This window comes from Lactuca virosa, chromosome 7 (assembly GCF_052849685.1).
Source record: "Lactuca virosa cultivar CGN04683 chromosome 7, Lactuca_virosa_CGN04683_v6, whole genome shotgun sequence".
Lineage (NCBI taxonomy): Eukaryota > Viridiplantae > Streptophyta > Magnoliopsida > Asterales > Asteraceae > Lactuca > Lactuca virosa.
This window is the reverse complement of record NC_136432.1, coordinates 218,945,882-218,947,441: the sequence shown is the minus strand read 5'-3', so window position 1 is coordinate 218,947,441 and position 1,560 is coordinate 218,945,882. Positions and strand designations below refer to the sequence as shown.

At 38.9% G+C, this 1,560-nt stretch overlaps 1 protein-coding gene across 1 annotated transcript; it reads right to left on the bottom strand.

Annotated features, from left to right (window-relative positions):
• Positions 1–263: 263 nt before the first annotated feature.
• On the bottom strand, positions 264–1,241 carry LOC145126241 (uncharacterized). The gene is made up of 2 exons (XM_079061642.1): positions 858–1,241; positions 264–659 (listed from the first exon to the last, which is right to left on the bottom strand). The coding sequence occupies exons 1-2, from the start codon at positions 1,176–1,178 to the stop codon at positions 531–533; spliced, it is 450 nt and encodes a 149-aa protein (XP_078917768.1). The 5' UTR covers positions 1,179–1,241; the 3' UTR covers positions 264–530.
• Positions 1,242–1,560: the final 319 nt, after the last annotated feature.

Sequence of the window (1,560 nt, the reverse complement as noted above, 5' to 3'; positions counted from 1 at the left end):
ATGTGTAGATCATCAACATGAAGAGAGCCCATCACAATGTATTATTTTGTGCATTGGCTTAAATGGACTGCTGCTCATACATAAAAACCTCATGGTTTATGTAGGGTTCTTAAAGAAACCCAACTTGTTCTAGCAAATGGAGCATAAATGTTGAGCTAATCTTAACTCATTTTTGCATGTATTCTTTAACATCTAATCTTTAAAGACATAGCAATTCATCTCAATAATATCTTCTTAATCCCTATATGCAGGGAACCAAAACATAGTAACAACCAGTTGCCATTAACAACAAAACATTTAAAAATCTTCAAGGGTGTTAACAAAGTTCCTAAAACATGGCTTCTCAAAGGCCAAAAGCACATAACAAAACTACAAAAAGAAGCTTTCAGGGTGCAGGGGTACTAGTACTACTATTCTTTCTTCTTCTTACTAGTAAATATCATCAACCAAAAGAGATGTTCATACTCCATATACATAACAACCAACAAAAACAGCTTCGTGTCTCAATTCTCAAATCTCAATTCTGAATGCTAACTTTCAACTTTCAGAAAATGAGGACTGATTAGCCCAGCAATCTCAAGAAACCCAACTTGTTCCCTCTCCCCAAATATCTTCTTTAGCTTCTCATCGCATTTAATCACCCTCTTGTTTGCAGGATCCTAAATTCAAAAACATCAACCAAAAGTACGATTTCAGTCTAAACTTCATAAATATCAACTAACGACTCAATATTTATGAGAAAAATCTACACAGAAACCAAGCTAGGGTTTCTGGTTTCGTATATTACTTGTTTCAAAAAGGAAACGAAGAAGTTTGAAGCTGAAATCATGAATATATATATATGTTTAAACCATTACCTGAAGGTCTTTTTCCTTGATATAAGCCCAAATCACCTTCAGAACTTCGGTGCGGGGGATTTCATTTCTACCGCCGAGGAAATCCTTCATTTCCGGCGACACTGGGCGCGGCTTCGAGAAGCCTCTAGGTGCTCTCTTCTTGGTGTCGGTTGCCGGCTCCGAAGCGGTGGCGTAGGTGACGACGACTGTACGCAGTTTAACGTTGTATGGTTTTAACGCCGCCGGGGGAACAAACGTCGAAGATGACGACGACGGATATTTGGAGAGTAACGCCGTTCCGGCGGCAGAGAAGGTGGAGAAAAACCCTAAAGGCATGGCCATTGTTGGGGGCTAATGGTGCTGACTGCTGGTAATAAGATAAGAAGAAAGTTTGAGAAGAGAGAGTGAGAGAATTGGGGATTTATGGAAGGGCTAAATTCGGACTCTTTTTAGAAGATGATCCGACCCGGCTTGTGATGGATCTTAGCGTATGCAATCACTGCCCTACACGTGTTTTTCTGATTATGCGATCATATTTGCCACGTCGTCATCTTCTTTCTTTCACCATCGATGATTCGGAGTATACATGGGATTCACATGCTTGAATTACGATTTTAATGTATTTGTCTTGCTGCTTAATTCAATTTTGAGGTATCGATTGTATTACCATTTTTGTGAAAAAGCTAAGCACATTTTTTTCAATCTTTTTGCCTATGTTAGAAAA